At 40.9% G+C, this 16,619-nt stretch overlaps 1 protein-coding gene across 3 annotated transcripts in view; it reads right to left on the bottom strand.

The window, feature by feature from the left end:
- BAZ1B (bromodomain adjacent to zinc finger domain 1B) overlaps positions 1-16,619 on the bottom strand; it is an 81,767-nt gene that overhangs the window by 39,121 nt on the left and 26,027 nt on the right. For 2 of the 3 annotated variants that reach the window (XM_008018350.3, XM_008018351.3), the window contains exons 5-6: positions 12,991-13,112; positions 9,946-10,143 (exon numbers count right to left, since the gene is read on the bottom strand). In XM_008018350.3, the coding sequence (XP_008016541.3) occupies positions 9,946-10,143; positions 12,991-13,112 (320 nt within the window). Of the gene's footprint in view, positions 1-9,945; positions 10,144-12,990; positions 13,113-13,748; positions 13,842-16,619 lie in introns of all 3 variants that reach the window. The other variant, XM_073012687.1, reaches the window with a different exon arrangement.

The following is a 16,619-nucleotide window of genomic DNA, read 5'->3' as shown; positions in this document are numbered from 1 at the left end:
TCATAGATACTCTGTCCCTGAAAAAAGCAAAGACATGAACGTTAGCTAAGGTTTTTTACTATGTCAACACAAAATTCCCTTGACATCCAGACTTAATACTAGACATTTTTGCTATGTAACTAGTTCTCTGTTTATACATATTAATGGTTCTTAAATATTTAAACAAAATCTGTGAACCCCTCCACCAGAAATATTAGACAAAAACTACACATACAATTTCAGAGAATCCATCCATGGACCCCAGATTAAGGATATGTGATCTACAAAATGGCAGTATCTGAAAAGTTTAAAATGCACTGTTCTTGAAACAAGAATGAATTTTCATCCTTTCACTGTTGGTTACTATTCAGGGCATTTTATGCTTTTAAGCAGAAATGATACTGCTTAAAGTACTTTTGTCTAAACTCTAAGGCACATTTTCTGATTAAAAGCAACAATTAGTGTAAGAACATGAACACTGCTCACAGATAAAGACACCTCCTGACCTGGGCCTCAAACTCCCCTTTGTCCTCACCCCACACTGTTTTTTTTTTTTGAGACGGAGTTTCGCTCTTTTTGTCCAGGCTGGAATACAATGGCGCAATCTCGGCTCACCACTACCTCCGCCTCCCAGGTTCAAGTGATTCTCCTGCCTCAGACTCCTGAGTAGCTGGGATTACAGGCATGCGCCACCATGCCACATTACTTGGCCACCCCACACTTTTAAGAACGCATTCTGGCGGGCGTGGTGGCTCACGCCTGTAATCCCAGCACTCTGGGAGGCCAAGGCAGGTGGATCACTTGAGGTCAGGAGTTGGAGACCAGCCTGGCCAACATGGTGAAATCCTGTCTCTACTAAAAATGCAAAAATTAGCCAGGTGTAGTGGCGCATGCCTGTCACCCCAGCTACTCAGGAGGCTGAGGCTCGAGATCACTTGAACCCAGGAGGAGCAGGTTGCAGTGAGCCAGGATCACGTCACTGCACTCCAGCCTGGAGGACAGAGCAAGACCCCCGTTTCAAAAAAAAAAAAGAGAGAATTCATTCCCATGACTAATTTCACACCATTCTCCTTTGAACATACCGTCTTATCTTCCAAATCCACTCCCTCTAGTCCCGCAACTCTACAGTCCTTCAATCTCACCAGAACCTTAAACCCATTAATTTTATTACATTTTCACCACCCTAACCCCCATGTCTTGCTTTACCCAGATTAAATTTTAGTCAATCATGATAATTAATCTCACATAAACCTATAGTTGCCTTGTCTCTCTTATTCTACTTGGAAAAGCCATAACCCTGATTAACTCACTCTATTTACTACTGCCCTGCATCTGTTCAGCTTAAACATGGCTAAAATAATAGATACAATAAAAGCGAGGGGTCTCAGCCAGGCGCGGTGACTCACGCCTGTAATCCCAGCACTTTGGGAGGCCAAGGCGGGCGGATCACGAGGTCAGGAGATTGAGACCAACCTGGCTAACATGGTGAAACCCTGTCTCTACTAAAAATACAAAAAAATTAGCCAGGCGTGGTGGCGGGCGCCTGCAGTCCCAGCTACCTGGGAGACTGAGACATGAACCCGGGAGGCGGAGCTTGCAGTGAGCCGAGATCATGCCACTGCACTCCAGCCTGGGTGAGAGAGCAAGACTCTGCCTCAAAAAAAAAAAAAAAAAGGTGAGTAGTCTCACTTTAAATTCATTGCCAGGCACCTCAAACAGGTCCTCCACATCACCTAGTAAACAGTGTGTTCCTTTAGTCCACTCATGTTCCACTCTCCTGATACACATCTCGTCTCCTCAAACCTCCCATGCCTCACCTCCATCATACACAATCAGTTAACAGGTTACAGTCTGGTCCATTTGTCACGATACCACTGCTTCTCTTTTTAAATGTGTATTGAAAAAAAGAAAAACCAAACTCTATGAGTGGAACACTTTAAAAAAGATAATTACGAAGAAAAACGCCTGACAGCTAAAATGCAAACTAATTGAAAATACCAAGTAATCCAAAATACAGCCCATTTCAGAGGAAAACTGTTGCTTTAAGTGATTAGGGAAAAGACTAGAGAAACTCTAGAATATGTAATTATTACCAAAAGCAGCTAAGCCCATCAATGGCACTCACAGATATGAACATCCAGTTTTTGAACAGAAGGGACTAACTGGAAAAGAGCAATACGTAAAGTAGTAGTCTAAAGACAACAAGTAGGTCAGGCTAGTTTGAGATGAGACTACAGGCAAGAAAACAGGTAAGAATTACTGAATATAGAATTGCGAGCCCCTTAAATGGCTAAGGTGAGATAAATCCCAGAGATCACAGAGTAAAATACCTATGCTCTTGTTAGGAGAAAAGCAAATAGGTTTAGTAAAATTAAATAAGCTGTACTATAAAGCCATTTAAGTTTTTTTCTTTTTTTTTTTTTTTTTTGAGACAGAGTCTCACTCTGTCTCTGAGTCTGGAGTGCAGTAGCACAATCCTGGCTCAATGCAACCTCCACTTCCCAGGCTTGAGCGATTCTCCTGCCTCAGCCTCCCGAGTAGGTGGGATTATAGGTGTGCACCACCACACCCGGCTAATTTTGGTGTTTTTAGTAGAAACAGGTTTCACCATGTTGGCCAGCTTGGTCTCGAACTCCTGACCTCAGGTGATCTGCCACCTCCGCCCCCCAAAGTGTTGGGATTATAGGCGTAAGCCACCCAGCCAGGCCCCAATTAAGACTTAAACATTGAAGATATAACGAGAGAAACGAGCCCACAGAACCATGGCTACACACAGAGGAAAAAAACATGGCCTGCACTGAGTAGGATATACTTAACAAATCCCTCTTTTGGCTAAGTTATCTAACTTTAAAGGCCCACTGGCCTTTGAAGAGTTCCAGACAACTGCAGGTTATTGTTCCTCTGCCCGACTTTCTGTTACCTGATTAAAACTGGAATGTGTTGTTCCCCAATCCCCAAAAATCATCATTAGAATGGGCTGACAAAGAGGCTTTATAGGTTTACAACATATAAACCCTATCCATGACTACTGGATTACTTTCCCTAGATGCAGAATTTCCTCATTCTAGTTTCCCAGAACTACATTTCACAAAATGCTAGGAAGAATAAGCCAAGATAACTTATTTAAGACTCCAATCTCCTCATGGACAGTAATACTATCAGTACTCCAAAGAGAATATGGCAGAGGCCATCCAAATTGCAGAGCAAGACCCATTACTACCCTGACAGGAAATAAGAATAAATGTGTGCCCCCAAAAAGTTAACAACCTTCTTCAGTCTGCCTTGGAAAATCTTCAGAGTATACACATACAGACGGACATTTTTTCTAATGCTCAGAACAACAGATTATATATTTAAAGTTATCCTAAAATGAAATTTATTGCTAAAAAGACTAAGTTTCATTTTTAGCATTTTAAATAGGTATGTTTTAATAGGGCCTGTTACAATAACTGGGACACTTCTTTATTTACTGATTATAGTTCTATTTTAAAAGAAAAATCACTCACATTTTTCATGAGGTTCTTTAAACTTCTTCCACTTAGAAGCATAGTAGCATGAAGAAATGACACAAGAAAAAGGTGGGATGGCTTAGCCATGAGAGTCTAGCAATCCATTTTTATTCATAAGGTGTGTTTTTGTGGCAAGCCACACCATGTTTTTTTGTTTGTTTTTTTCTTAAAAATGAAAGAAATGAACTCACCCAACCCCCTCCCAATAGGCCGGCTCCCCACGTGAGCAGTCCTTCAGTAACTGGATCATCTCAGCATGGGGCATGCTGGGCAGTCACAGCCAAATGGGAGCCGGCTTGGCTGGACTCAAGGGGATCTGAAAAAGTATAAAACCACTTATGCGCCAACGGTGCTCCCTATCCCCCACTCAGCACAGTTATTCTACCAGACGAGCGGATGGGGAGGGAGAAGAAAGGACACCTGGATTACCACTAGTATAATTTTTGGCAGAGGCCCTTCCTAATTGCTAAACAGAAATAAATATTTATGACTGTCTCAGCAGCATGGAAGGTTGAAAGGAAAAGAGCATCCACAATTTTACATTTGTTCCTGTCACTTGAAACTCACCACAACCACAAATATCTGTCTGCAACTCCTGTTTCTTGATTAAAAAATACGATAAAAATGAAAGAAATTACTTGTAGTACCTCATTCAGATGCTGCATACAATTTAATAATAAGCAATATAATCTAGGCAGCAAAACCCTAAATTAGCAAACCTTGGCAATCTCTATTCTGATTCTTATCTAACCGTTCTCATTCACTCAAGGCAACATGTTAGAACTTTGAGGACAACACTCAAATAGCGGGCTTTTCTCAATTTCCATATGCCTTTATTAGCAAATTTGCAAAATTTGTTACTATAAAATATATTTAAACTGTTTTCAAAATAATATAATTTACTTTTCACTTTTTTTTCTTCTAGCAAAGCATTCCTTCAACAATATAATTTACATTTTAAAGTACTTCTGTTCTAATCCCTAACTCGCACTTTTTTTTTCCTCCCCTCAAAACAGTGTCTCACTCTGTCTGTCACACAGGCTGGAGTGCAGTGGCATGATCATAGCTCACTGTAAACTTGACCTCCTGGGCTCAAGGGATCACCCTGCCTCCGTCTCCGAAGTAGCCTGGACTAAAGGCACACACCACCATGCCCGGTTAATTTTTGTGTGTGGGTAGAAACAGGGAATCACCATGTTACCCAGGCTGGTCTCAAACTCATGGGCTCAAGCAATCCTCCCACCTCAGCCTCCCAAAGTGCTGAAATTACAAGCAGGAGCCACTACACCCAGCCATAAACAACAAACAAACTTTAGGAGTGAGACTTCATTTAAAGAAAAATCAGGCCAGGTGTGGTGGCTCACGCCTGTAATCCTAGCACTTTGGGAAGCCGAGGCGGGTGGATCACAAAGTCCAGGGATCGAGACCATCCTGGCCAACACGGTGAAACCCCATCTCTACTAAAAATACAAAAATTAGCCGGGTGTGGTGGCAGGTGCCTATAGTCCCAGCTACTCGGGAGGCTGAGGCAGGAGAATCGCTTGAGGCCGGGAGGCGGAGGTTGCAGTGAGCCGAGATTACGTCACTGCACTCCAGCCTGGTGACAAGGCGAGACTCTGTCTCAAAAAAAAAAAAAGAGAGAGAGAGAAAGAGAGATCGATCAGCCACGCATGATAGCTCACGCCTGTAATCCCAACACTTCGGGGGTCAGGGGAGTGGGGACTGCTTGAGTCCAGAGTTTGAGACCAGCCCGGGTAACATGGCGAGATCCTGTCTCTGCAACAAATTAAAAATAAAAATTAGCTGGGCTTCGTGGTGCACACCTGTGGTCTCAGCTACTTAGGAGGCTAAGGTAGGTGGATCGCTTGAGCCCAGAGGTCGAGACTGAAGTGAGTTATGATCGCACCACTGCTCCTCCAGCCTGGACAGAGCAAGATCCTGTCTCAAAAAATAAAAAATAAAATAAAATATGCAATACTATGAGTAATGGACAAAATTATGTCACTGCCTTGTTACATGATGCACTGAGAATACATCAATTCTTATGTCCAAATATTCATAACCTGAATCTAATCATGAAGAAATAAACCAAAATCAAAGAGCATTCTACAAAATAACCGGGTTCTATTATTTTAAAATGTCAAGGTTTTGAAAGACAAAGAATAGCTGAGGGACTGTCCCAGATTAGGAGAGACCAAAGAGACAAGTAAATGTAACACACGTGACACATGGTAGCACAATGAATCCTATTAAAGCAAAACAAAATTGTTTTTTGGTTAAAAGGTGATTACTGAAGAATTGGGAAAATGTGAGTAAAAACTATAGATCAGATAATAGAGTTACTTCAATGTTAACTTCTTTATTTCGACAACTCTACTGTAGTTATGTTAGAAAATATCCTTGATTTTTTGTTTTGCTTTGTAGAGATGGAATCTTGCCATGATGCCCAGGAAGGTCCTGAACTCCTGGACTCAAGTGATCCTCCCACCTCAGCCTCCCACAGTGCTAGAATTACACAGGTGTGAGCTAGCAATATCAATGTTTTAAAGAAATCCGTATTCCAATATTCCGTAAAAGGGCATCCTGTCTGGAAAATCACTTGGCTCAGGAAAAAATAATTCGTGTGTGTGTGTAGAGAGCAGATTAGGCCAGATGCAGTGGCTTGTGCCTGTAATCCCAACACTTTGGGAGGCTGAGGCAGGAGGATCACTTGAGACCAGGAGCTCAAGACCAGCATGGGCAAGAGTGAGACTCCATCTTTACAAAAAATAAAAAACACAAAAATCAGTTGGGCATGGTGGTGAGCAACTGTAATCCTAGCTAGTCAGAAGCATGTGGTGGGAGGACTGCTTGAGCCAGAAGATCCAGGTTACAGTGAGCTATGATCATTCCACTGCACTGTAACCTGGGAGATAGCGTAAGGCCTACCTCAGAAAAAAAAAAAAAAAGAGAGAGGGAGAATGATAAATGAATATGATAAATGTTAACATCTGAGGAAATCTAATTAAAGAGTACATGGAAATTCAGTAGTGTTTTGTCAACTCTCCTGTATAAAATTATTCAAAATAAAATATTAAAATGTATTAAGAACAAGGCTAAACTCGTGCAGGATTCCAAATGTCTTAAAGTGTTATTTTCTTCTTATGCCTCTAATCCAAAGGTTTCCCTACTAGGATTTATCAGTCTAAAATAAGAGCTTAAACATGACGGAGAGACTAACAAAACAGGGCTTCAATGTATTACAAGAGGAAAATGAGCTGCAGATTTCATCTTAGATGACAGTTATCACCCAACTTCCTTGTTAAATCATTCCTCCAAGTCATTGGGCCTACAAAAAATTATGCTGCCCCTAAAGTCCAAATGTCAGTGGCATTTTTCTCCAACAAATGGAACTTCTTCAAGAAATGAATAGCCAGTTACCTATTATACGCAACATACTATACTAAACATTACAAGATATAAAATAAGCAAGGTAGTTCTTATTCTCAAGTAATTTTTTATTCTAGAAAGAATTTGGAAAACCACAAACACACCCTCATCATCATATTAAGTACTCAGGTAAAAATTCCTGCACCTTTACATAATTTTCCTCTCTCCCACGTAAGCCCTCCCTATGGATCCCTTGCTAAAACTTTTTTTTTTTTTTTTGGAGACAGAGTCTCGCTCTGTTACCCAGGCTGGAGTGCAGTAGCGCAATCTCGGCTCACTATAAGCTGCGCCTCCCAGGTTCAAGCAATTCTCCTGCCTCAGTCTCCCGTGTAGCTTGGGACTACAGGCGCCCACCACCAAACCCTGCAAATTTTTTGTATTTCTAGTAGAGGTCTCAATCTCTTGACCTCGTGATCCACCCACCTTGGCCTCCAAAGTGCTGGGATTACAGGCGTGAGCCAGCACACGCCCGGCCTGCTAAAACTATTGCTCAGAACTCCCTCTCTTTACGCCTGGTCTCTCTCTACAGTAAATGTACTCAGAGCCTGACAGAACATTAAATTCTACAAAATCCAAAGGGTATACAGAGAGAGAAAATATCCCAGGCCTTTGGATGGATGGGTCCTATGTGATCAACTTTAATCCTCAACAGATTATTTTAAATTTCTTCTAGATAGAGAATCCAAAGCAATGTTTTAAGTTCTACTTACCATCTGTGTTCTTTACTATGTTTTGCCCAGGCTGAGAAGCCAAAATACTAATTTTATAAATAAGAAAAACATAGCTTATATACAGAAAACAATCAGTGACATGTCAAGCAGTATTGGGAAATAAGAAATTATTGTTTAAGATAGGGAAAACAAATAATAAATCTGAGTATAAGCCTTTAACTCTGTAAACCAGTATTTTACATGAGTCTTAAGTTTTCTGAGTAAAATCACTGCCCTCTTATAGCATTTTACTCTAAGCAAGCTTCCATTTCCTAGTTTCAACCTAAATTATAGCCAAATTTCGTAACATTAGTAATTTAAGCCCCCACTAGAAATTCTGGGAGAAGCTTATTTCTTCAGAAATTACCTTTCAGGTTATAAGTTCCCAGAGTTCTAGTCTCTCTCTCCTACAAAAATTGTGGATCAGCTGGGCGTGGTGGTACATGCCTGTAGTCCCTAGCTACCAGTGAGACAGAGGGAGGAGGATCACTTGAGTCCAGAAGTTTCAGGCTGCAGTGAACTGTGATTGTCCCACTGCACTCCAGCCTGGGCAACACAGCAAGACCCTGTCTCTAAAGTAAGAAATAAGGGTGGATTGGCTTTTATGTCTTAGGTAACTCAAAAAATCTTTTACCCATAAAAAGATTCTTTCACATTATTCACATACTTGAATCACTAAACTAAAATACATAAAAAGAGAGCTGCAAGATTAGAAAAGAGGAAAATATTTAAGGACTCAAGTAATCCAAGAATTAGTCTAAAACCCATTTAGAGATGGTTTCATAGAGTTCTCATACAGTTAAGACAGTAATCTCATGTGAAGACCAGAGAAAGCTGAATCATGGTTCCAAACTCTGTGGCAACAAAATGACAGTGAACTCAAATTTCTCTTCAATAAACAAAAACAAACATCTAAGAAAAAATTATAAGTTCCATGGAAAATTTACTCCTGAACTAGAAAAAGCCAATTGCTTTCTAAATTTTTCCTTTTAAGCAAATAATTAAAATTTAAAGAGCCTAACAGAAGACACACACCACTTATCTTGTTGGTCTAGAATAAGAAAATCGCTAAGTGCTAAAACTGTAACTGGAGGTCTTCACTACGTTTTGGAGAAACAAAATTATTTTTCAATATGCTTTTGTCATCATAATCAACTTAAGACAACTGAGCTAATTTAGTTGTTATGACTTAAGATGTCTTTATATTTTCATAATTAAATGAAATGGGAAAAAAAGAAATCCTGGAAATGTGACCTAGTTTTAATGGATCAAGAGCCCTTTTCTGGTTCTACTCTGGCCCAGAGACCAAGATGAAAATTACCAGCCAGTATGCTGTGTTAAATTTACCAATGAAAGAAGCATTAAGTACTTTCAAAACCTAAATTTAAAAAAAACACCTTATCAGATAAAGTTTGAAACGGAAAAGAAAATCGGAAATCCTAGACCAGCATCTTAAGTTTTGTCATCACTTTCTGTTGGTTCTGATTAGACCAGGTCTCAGATTCCCCATCTGTAAAATGAAACATATAACTTCATAAAAGTATTTTGAAAATCAAAAGAGATGATTTTTAAAATTATTCCTTCTCGGTCGGGCGTGGTGGCTCACATCTGTAATACCAGCACTTTGGGAGGTCAAAGCAGCCAGATCACTTGAGGTCAGGAGCTCGAGACCAGCGTGGCCAACATGGCAAAACCCCATCTCTACTAAAAGTACAAAAATTAGCTGGGTGTGGTGGCGTATGCCTGTAATCCCAGCTACTCAGGAGGCTGAGAAGGAGGAGGCTGCAGTGAACAGAGATCGCACCACTGCACTCCAGCCTGGGTGACACAGCAAGACTCCATCTCAAATTAAAAAAAAAAAAAATTTATTCTTCAAAAGGAAAATACTAGGTTTTCCACTAACCTATCACACACAGTGCTTCTCATTCCAGGTTCTTTTTAAGGTTGCCACTGTATGTGATCATCTTGTCTGACATGCAAAATCAGTTTTCATTCTTAGTAACTGGTTAACAAAATACTTTTTGTATTTATACTATACCTCATTCCAAAAAGGGTCTGAGGTACAAAAGCACATGTATATATAGTTTTTAAATTATGCTAGCCTAATAAAAAATAAATTGAACTGGGGAAGATATTCAATGTGGCCTCTCCCCTACCAACCTCACATCACAACCTATATGAAACAGATATACCTGAAAAATTTTTAATTCATTATCTGATGTTAGAGTTCAAAACCTGCTATAAATATAAATATACTGGAGCCATCAAAGAAATAATGATGCTTTATCCTGCTGTCTAAAAATTAACAGTGACCTTACCTTGTATGGATCAAGTAAAAAGTCACTGAACTTGCTGGGCAGAGAATATTTCTTCACCAATTCATCTTCTACGACCCAAGGTGCATTTTCACCAGTACCAGCTCGTAATGCATTATGCCGTATAAAGTATCGAACTATCTCCTTATTTGGTGGGCGCTCTGTACGAATCAAGCTGTCTGCTGGCACATTACTGATGATCTAGGTTAAAAATAAATAAATAACTCAACACTGGGGTAAAAAGTAATTACCCAAACGAGAACAAGCAATATATGTTCTCTCCAGAAAAATCAAAATTCCATCTACATCAATAGAGCTACAAATTAGGAAAAAAAAAATTGGCCAGGGATGGTATCTTACACTTGTAATCTCATCAACTCAGGAGGCCAAGGCGTAAAGACCGTTTGAGGCCAGGAGTTAGAGATCAGCCTGGGAAATGTAAAAAGACCCTTGTGTACAAATAACAAAATATGCCAATAGTCCTAGCTATTTGGGAGCCTGAAGCAGAATTACTTGAACCCAGGAGATCGAGGCTATAGTGAGCTATGGTCACATCAATGCACTCCAGCCTGGGCAACACAGTGGGACCCTATCTCTTAGAAAAAGAGAGAAAACGGAGAATAATTTTCAGAGACAGAACATCAATTTTAAAACATCCTTACGCAATCTGTCAATATGTATCAAAGTTTTCTAAAAATATGTATACCCTTTCAGCAATTCCTCTCGTTAAGAATTTATCTTAGGAAGTAAATGGACAAAGTCATCATCAAATGCTTGTAATAGCAAAAAGGTGAGGAAGGGGTTGAGGGTTATTACCTAAAGGTACATCAACAAGGGATTTGTTAAATGAAAATATGTACATATAATGGACACTCCAGTCCTAAGAAAAAAGTTTCTCAACCCAGAAAAATTCATCAGAATCATCTAGGGTGCTATTAAAATGCAGATGCTTGGGCCTCACCACACACTTAATGAATCTTATGACTCTCTGGCAGTAAAGGTTAGGAATCAGCTCCCCTGGTGACTATCACATACATTAAAATCTGAGAACATTGCTTTGGAAGAAAGTTTAATGACATTACAGATGCTTAGCACACAATAAATGAACAAATTAAGTTATAAAATAATACAGACAGAATAATTCTACTTTTAAAAGTCACTTAATAGCAGGAAACAGAGAAGGAAGGAAAACAAATTTTTTTTTAAAAAAAGTCACTTACGAGCTACTACCATTTACTAAATCTGTATTCACCAATAATCTCTGAGCATGACATCAGATATCATCTCTTTCTTATTCGCATTTTCTTTCTTCCTAAAACCAACTTACTCTTTGTGAACAAAATACCATCTATATCAATAGGGCTCATCAATAAGAACACAAGTGATACTTAGGGAAGTGGTTAAAACTAAGCATGTTTTAATCAGCTACCTTGCTGAATGAGAAGAAAGTCTGTAAAAAAATTGTATTTAACAATATCCAATATTCAAAAATAAAAAAAATCCTGGCTGGGCACAGTGGCTCATGCCTGTAATCCCAGCACTTTGGGAGGCCAAGGCAGGCGGATCACAAGGTCGGGAGTTCAAGACCAGCCTGGCCAACATGGTGAAAATCCGTCTCTACTAAAAATACGAAAATTAGGCAGGGATGGTGGCGTGCGCCTGTAATCCCAGATACTCGTGAGGCTGAGGCAGGAGAATCACTTGAACCCAAGAGGCAGGCGCTGTAGTGAGTCGAGACCGCGCCATTGTATGCCAGCCTGAGCGACAGAACAAGACTCCATCTCAAAAGAGACAAAAAAAAAAAAAAAATACCTAGGCCAGGAGTGGTGGTTCACGCTTGTAATCCCAGCACTTTGGGAGGTCAAGAGGGGCAGACCACCTGAGGTCGGGAGTTCGAGATCAGCCTGGCCAACATGGTAAAACCCTGTCTCTACAAAAAATACAAAATGAGTCAGGTGTGGTGATGCATTCCTGTAATCCTAGCTACTTGGGAGGCTGAGGCTGGAGAATCACTTGAACCCAGGAGGCAGAGGATGCAGTAAGCCAAGATCGTGCCATTGCACTCCATCCTGGGCAATGAGAACAAAACTCTGACTCAAAAAAAAGAAAAAAAAAAAAAATTCCTAACAACCCAGCCAACGCTTCTGACCACAAACCATAAAACCAACAGTCAGAATGGACTTGTCAACATTTTGAGGCAGGAACAAAACAATGTAAATAAAGCAGCAAAAGATTTGGGTTATAATCCTTCCCAATCTCATTTACTGAATCAAGAACTTTGACAGTTACTAAACTTCTCAGGTCTTAGCTGTTTCTTCTGTAAAATGGTTACATCTGAAGACAAATGTGCACTGCCTTCCACACCCAGTCTCCTAAGCCACCTCTTTCTATTTACAAGACTCTACACATACAGGTGGTGTAGGAGTACCTGAAAAGTAACATGGCGCCCAGCCCAAACCCATTATTTTATATACCACTATGAAAAAAACCCTTGCCAATTGATTTTAACTTACATCCTGACTCTGGACAAGTTAAAAAAAATAAAATAAAAACTGAACATCTTAGAATAAATATAATACTAAGTTAATTTGAGAGTATTTACTATTGTAGGTTATTAGCTTGTAGTTTTATAAGGTTCCTTGTAAAAGCACTGAGCAGAGTTGACTCAACGTCTGAATTTAATTATATTAACAAATGACTGCTCTACTTTTAACTGGGAGGAATGATTTCCTTGGAAAGTCCGTAACTGCTGGGAACAGATTCTTAATTTTCAAACTGAGTTTCAAGCTCAAATGTGAATTACTTATACCCTAGTAATTCCTATATAAAAAAGAGGAAAAGCATGCTATCTTCTAGGAAAGAAAATATAATTTACATTAACTTGAAGTCATTAATTACTGTAACTAGAAAACCACTCAGAATTTGCTGTACAAAGATATTCATTTGCATTTTTCTTTAGTACATATTCTCCAACAAAAGCAACCCTATGATATTTTCTTAAAGAACATCAATCACATGTAAAAAGTTTAATGTAAAGTGTCAACTAACCTTATCTTCATTTTGTAGTTTCACATCATATTTGTGAGGCAGAAATTTTGGAGGAGCCCATTTCCTTTCTCCTTTTTTTAATGAAGTAGGAAGTTTTCGTGGCGATCTACGTGCTCTGTCATCTAGTCAAATCATAGAAAATTGTGAAAAACATAATTATTTTAATCCTTTTCATTCACTCATTAGCAAGTCTTAACTGAATGTCTGCTCTTCACTACGCACTGGGTGACGTAGCACAAAAATGAATCATAATGTCTTAACTTCAAGGAGCTAAAGTCTCTAAGGAAAGTCACCAAGTAAAAAACTACAATGTGGTAAACAGCATAATAGAAGCTGGTAAAGAAAAACACTATGAGAGGCCGGACACAGTGGCTCACGTCTGTAAACTCAGCACTTTGGGAGGCTGAGGCAGGTGGATCACCTGAGGTTGGGAGTTCGAGACCAGCCTGATCAACATGGAGAAACCCCCATCTCTACTAAAAATACAAAATTAGCCGGGCTTGGGGGCACATTCCTATAATCCCAGCTACCGAGGAGGCTGAGGCAGGAGAATCGCTTGAACCTAGGAGGCAGAAGTTGCAGAGAGCCGAGATCACGCCACTGCACTCCAGCCTGGGTAACAAGAGCGAAAACTCCATCTCAAAAAAACAAAAAAGAAAAACGCTATGAGTATACAGACAAGGAATACTAACTTATTCTGGAAGGTAGGTAGAAAGATGAGTAAGAATATGACTTGGGACAGCTGTGGTAGTTCACACCTGTAATCCCAGCACTTTGGGAGGCCAAGGTAGGCGGATCCCCTGAGTTCAGGATTTCGAGACCAGCCTGGGCAACATGGTGAAACCCTGTCTCTACAAAAAATATAAAAAATTAGCCAGGTGTGGTGGCACATGCCTATAATCACAGTTACTTGGGCGGCTGGGGTAGGATGGCTTGAGCCTGGGAGGTCAGGGTTGCAGTGAGCCCTGATCTTGCGATGCACTCCAGGCTAGGAGACAGAGTGAGACCCTGTCTAAAAAAAAAAAAAAGAATATGACTAAAAAAGCATATGACCTCTTCAGAGACTGCAAGCAATGAGGTGTGGTTAAATATGATATATACTAGAGTCAAAAAAATTTAAAAAGGCAAGCCAGGGGCATAATTAGAAAGGGCCTTGTAGGCCGGGCGCGGTGGCTCACGCCTGTAATCCCAGCACTTTGGGAGGCCGAGACGGGCGGATCACGAGGTCAGGAGATCGAGACCATCCTGGCTAACACAGTGAAACCCCGTCTCTACTAAAAAATACAAAAAAATTGCCGGGTGAGGTGGCGGGCGCCTGTAGTCCCAGCTACTTGGGAGGCTGAGGCAGGAGAATGGCGTGAACCCGGGAGGCGGAGCTTGCAGTGAGCCGAGATTGCACCACTGCACTCCAGCCTGGGCGGCAGAGCGAGACTCCGTCTCAAAAAAAAAAAAAAAAAAAAAAAAAGAAAGGGCCTTGTATACCATTTAAAGAGATTAGAATTTGTTTTCCTAGCACTAAAGAAGACAGTCTGTGGCTATAACTAACTACGGTGCATTCTGGAAAGATCAACATAAAATGGGGCCCATCACAGTGGCTTGTGCCTGTAATCCCAGCACTTAAGGGGCCGAGGCAGGAGGATCATTTGAGGTCAACAGTTCAAGACCAGCCTGGCCAGTACGGTGAAACCCCGTCTCTACAAAAACTAGAAAAAAAATTAGCTGAGCCTGGTGGCACAAGCCTATAATCCCAGCTACTCGGGAGGCTGAGGCAGGAGAATTGCTTGAACCCAGGAGGTGGAGGTTGCAGTCCTCCGAAATGACGCCACTGCACTCCAGCCTGGGCAACAGAGCAAGACTCTGTCTCAAAAAAAAAAAAAAAAAAAAAAAAAAAAGACGACGAATATAAAATGGAAAGTAGATACTGAAGATAAGGAAATCAGAAAATACAATGCTAAACGTCTGAATTAGGATGGGCACGGAGGCTCACACAGGTAATCCCAGAACTCTGGGAAGCTGAGGTGGGAAGACTGCTTCAGCCCAGGAGTTTAAATCAAGCCTTAGTCACATAGTGAGATCCTGTCTCTAAACAAACAAACAAACAAATTAGCCAGGTGTGGTGATACACACGTGTGGTCTCAGCTACTCAGGAGGCTAAGACAGGAGGATCACTTGAGCCTGGGAGTTGAGGCTGCAATGAGCTATGACCACACCACTGCACCCTAGCCTGGGCAACAGAGCAAGACCTTATCTCAAAAGTAAACATCTGAATTTATGTAACTGTAATACAAAAGGAGAGTTAAGATGCATCTAGTTCGTGACCAACTAGACGTGAGAATGTTAAAGGTATCTTAAGTTTTTTGCCTTAAAGACTAGGTGGATGGATGGTGAGCCAAGTAAAAGAATGAGGAGAGAACAGTTCTTGTTTACCTGCCTTGGGATACAAGAAGAGTGAGGTCAATTCAGCTTTACACATGTTGAATCTAAACTGCATAAAGGAGGGGTCAAGTGTGGTGGCTCACGCCTGTAATTCCAGCACTTTGGGAGGCCAGGGTGGGCAGATCACCCGAGGTCCAGAGTTCGAGACCAGTCTGGCCAACATGGTGAAACTCCATCTCTATTAAAAATACAAAATTAGCTGGGTGTGGTAGCGTGCTCCCACAGTCCCAGCTACTGGGGGGGCTGAAGCAGGAGAATCGCTTGAACCCATGAGGCAAAGGTTGCCGTCAGCCAAAATTGTGCCACTGCACTCCAGCCTGTGAGACTCCATCTCAAAAATAAGTAAATAAATAAATTGCATATAGGACAGGCAAGTAAAGATCAAGTCAACAGTTAAAAGTCTGACCCAAGCTTGGAAATCACCAGGCTACAAATAGTTAAGAATTCAAACTGTGTGGCCAGGCACAGTGGCTCACACCTGTAATCACAGCACTTCGGGAGGCCAAGGCAGGCGGATCACAAGGTCAGGAGATTGAGACCATCCTAACACAGTGAAACCCCATCTCTACTAAAAATACAGAAAGAAATTAGCCGGGCACGGTGGCAGGCGCCTATAGTCCCAGCTATTCAGGAGGCTGAGGCAGGAGAATGGCGTGAACCCGGGAGGCGGAGCTTGCAGTGAGTCGAGATCACGCCACTGCACTCCAGCCTGGGCAACAGAGCGAGACTCAGTCTCCAAAAAAAAAAAAAAAAAAAAAAAAAAAAAAGATTTCAAACTGTGGCATGAGTAGCATACAACAGTACACTATGCAAACTGAAAAACAGAAGGCAAAGAATAGAATCCTATGGAAAAAGTCAAAGGAATGGCAGGGAAGGAAGGAAGTAAAGAAACGGAATAGCTGAGGCACTAGGAGACGGTGGTATCAAGCTAAGAGATATGAGTGATCAACAGTATTAAATGTAATAGATGCAACACTATTCACAATAGCAAAGACATGGAGTCAACCTAAAAGCCAATGATGGACACAAGAAAGAAAACGTGGTACACGTACACCATGGAATACTATGCAGCCATAAAAAAGAATGAGATCATGTCCTTTGCAGGGACATGAATGAACCTGGAGGCTATTATCCTTGCAAACACACACAGGAACAGAAAACCAAATACTGTATGTTCTCACTTGTAAGTGGGA

Source organism: Chlorocebus sabaeus, chromosome 28, assembly GCF_047675955.1.
Source record: "Chlorocebus sabaeus isolate Y175 chromosome 28, mChlSab1.0.hap1, whole genome shotgun sequence".
NCBI classification, from domain to species: Eukaryota; Metazoa; Chordata; class Mammalia; order Primates; family Cercopithecidae; genus Chlorocebus; species Chlorocebus sabaeus.
This window is presented reverse-complemented; position numbering and strand designations above follow the sequence as displayed.